General features: G+C 39.9%; 1 protein-coding gene across 1 annotated transcript; it reads left to right on the top strand.

Annotated features, from left to right (window-relative positions):
* Positions 1–256: 256 nt before the first annotated feature.
* LOC103511990 (DE-cadherin-like) lies at positions 257–878 on the top strand (the record flags this gene model as incomplete). The annotated part of the gene is made up of 2 exons (XM_026825590.1): positions 257–454; positions 676–878. Coding segments are annotated over exons 1-2 (344 nt in total), but the record flags the coding sequence as incomplete, so codon positions are not given.
* Positions 879–929: the final 51 nt, after the last annotated feature.

Below are 929 nucleotides of genomic sequence, written 5' to 3'. Positions count from 1 at the left end.
ATTTCTTTCACCTTGAAGTTTTTTCATCTATTTGTATTAGTTCAACTCAATTACCTTTTCAGGTCGAAAGCCATTTCGAAGTAGATATTACTGATTTCAATCTAGTGTCCATCGTGGACCTCGATAGAGTTATGATTATGAAAGTTATTTTGATATAAAATTGTGGTTGGGTGGAAGAGCTCCTTTAGGAGAATCCTATCACATTAAATAACGTCATTAAAAATAATGTATTCCAAATGCCTCCGTGTCTGATTTCCATTTGCAGAGTTACGAAGAGCTCGTTCCCGAGGATCTTCAAGTTGGCAGAGAAGTTATGAGGATATCCGCCACCGATATTGACGATGGCAGGAACAGTATTGTGACGTACGAACTGAAAGCCAATCCGCCTGCAGATATGAAATACTTCCGCATCGATCCCAACACGGGGATCATTTATCTGGGACATACCATCGATGTAAGTAATCAGTTTAGTCGTATTTTATTATGTGCATCTCTGTGCACTCAGAGGCAGCATAGAAAATTAAATTTTAAAGAAGAAGAAAACAAGGGATCTTATTTCTACCAAATCATTTATCTAATGTTGGAATTGTTGTAGGTACCAAGTGTGATTCCCAAAATAAGTTCCCAAAAACTTATTCTATTGATTTTTTGACACCATTTTGTTTGGCTTTTCAGAAACGTCCGGGCTACAAGTTCAACATGACGGCCACAGCTAGAGATCAAGGTCAAGACCCTCAGTCCAACAGGGTGGGCCTTAACATTCGCGTGGTCGAGTCTAACAAGAAGGCTCCCGAGTTTTTGGAATACCCTACCTCGCCCATTGAAATCCCCGAGAACACCCCACCCGATAAGGATGTGATTGCCACACTCCGAGCAAAGTGAGTTGTGTTTTTTTTTTTTTTTTTTTTCTTTTCCTTTTTGGTCCCCGG

Source organism: Diaphorina citri, unplaced genomic scaffold (assembly GCF_000475195.1).
Source record: "Diaphorina citri unplaced genomic scaffold, Diaci psyllid genome assembly version 1.1 scaffold777, whole genome shotgun sequence".
NCBI lineage: Eukaryota > Metazoa > Arthropoda > Insecta > Hemiptera > Psyllidae > Diaphorina > Diaphorina citri.
Note: the sequence above shows the minus strand (reverse complement) of the source record. Positions and strands in the feature narration are given on the sequence as shown.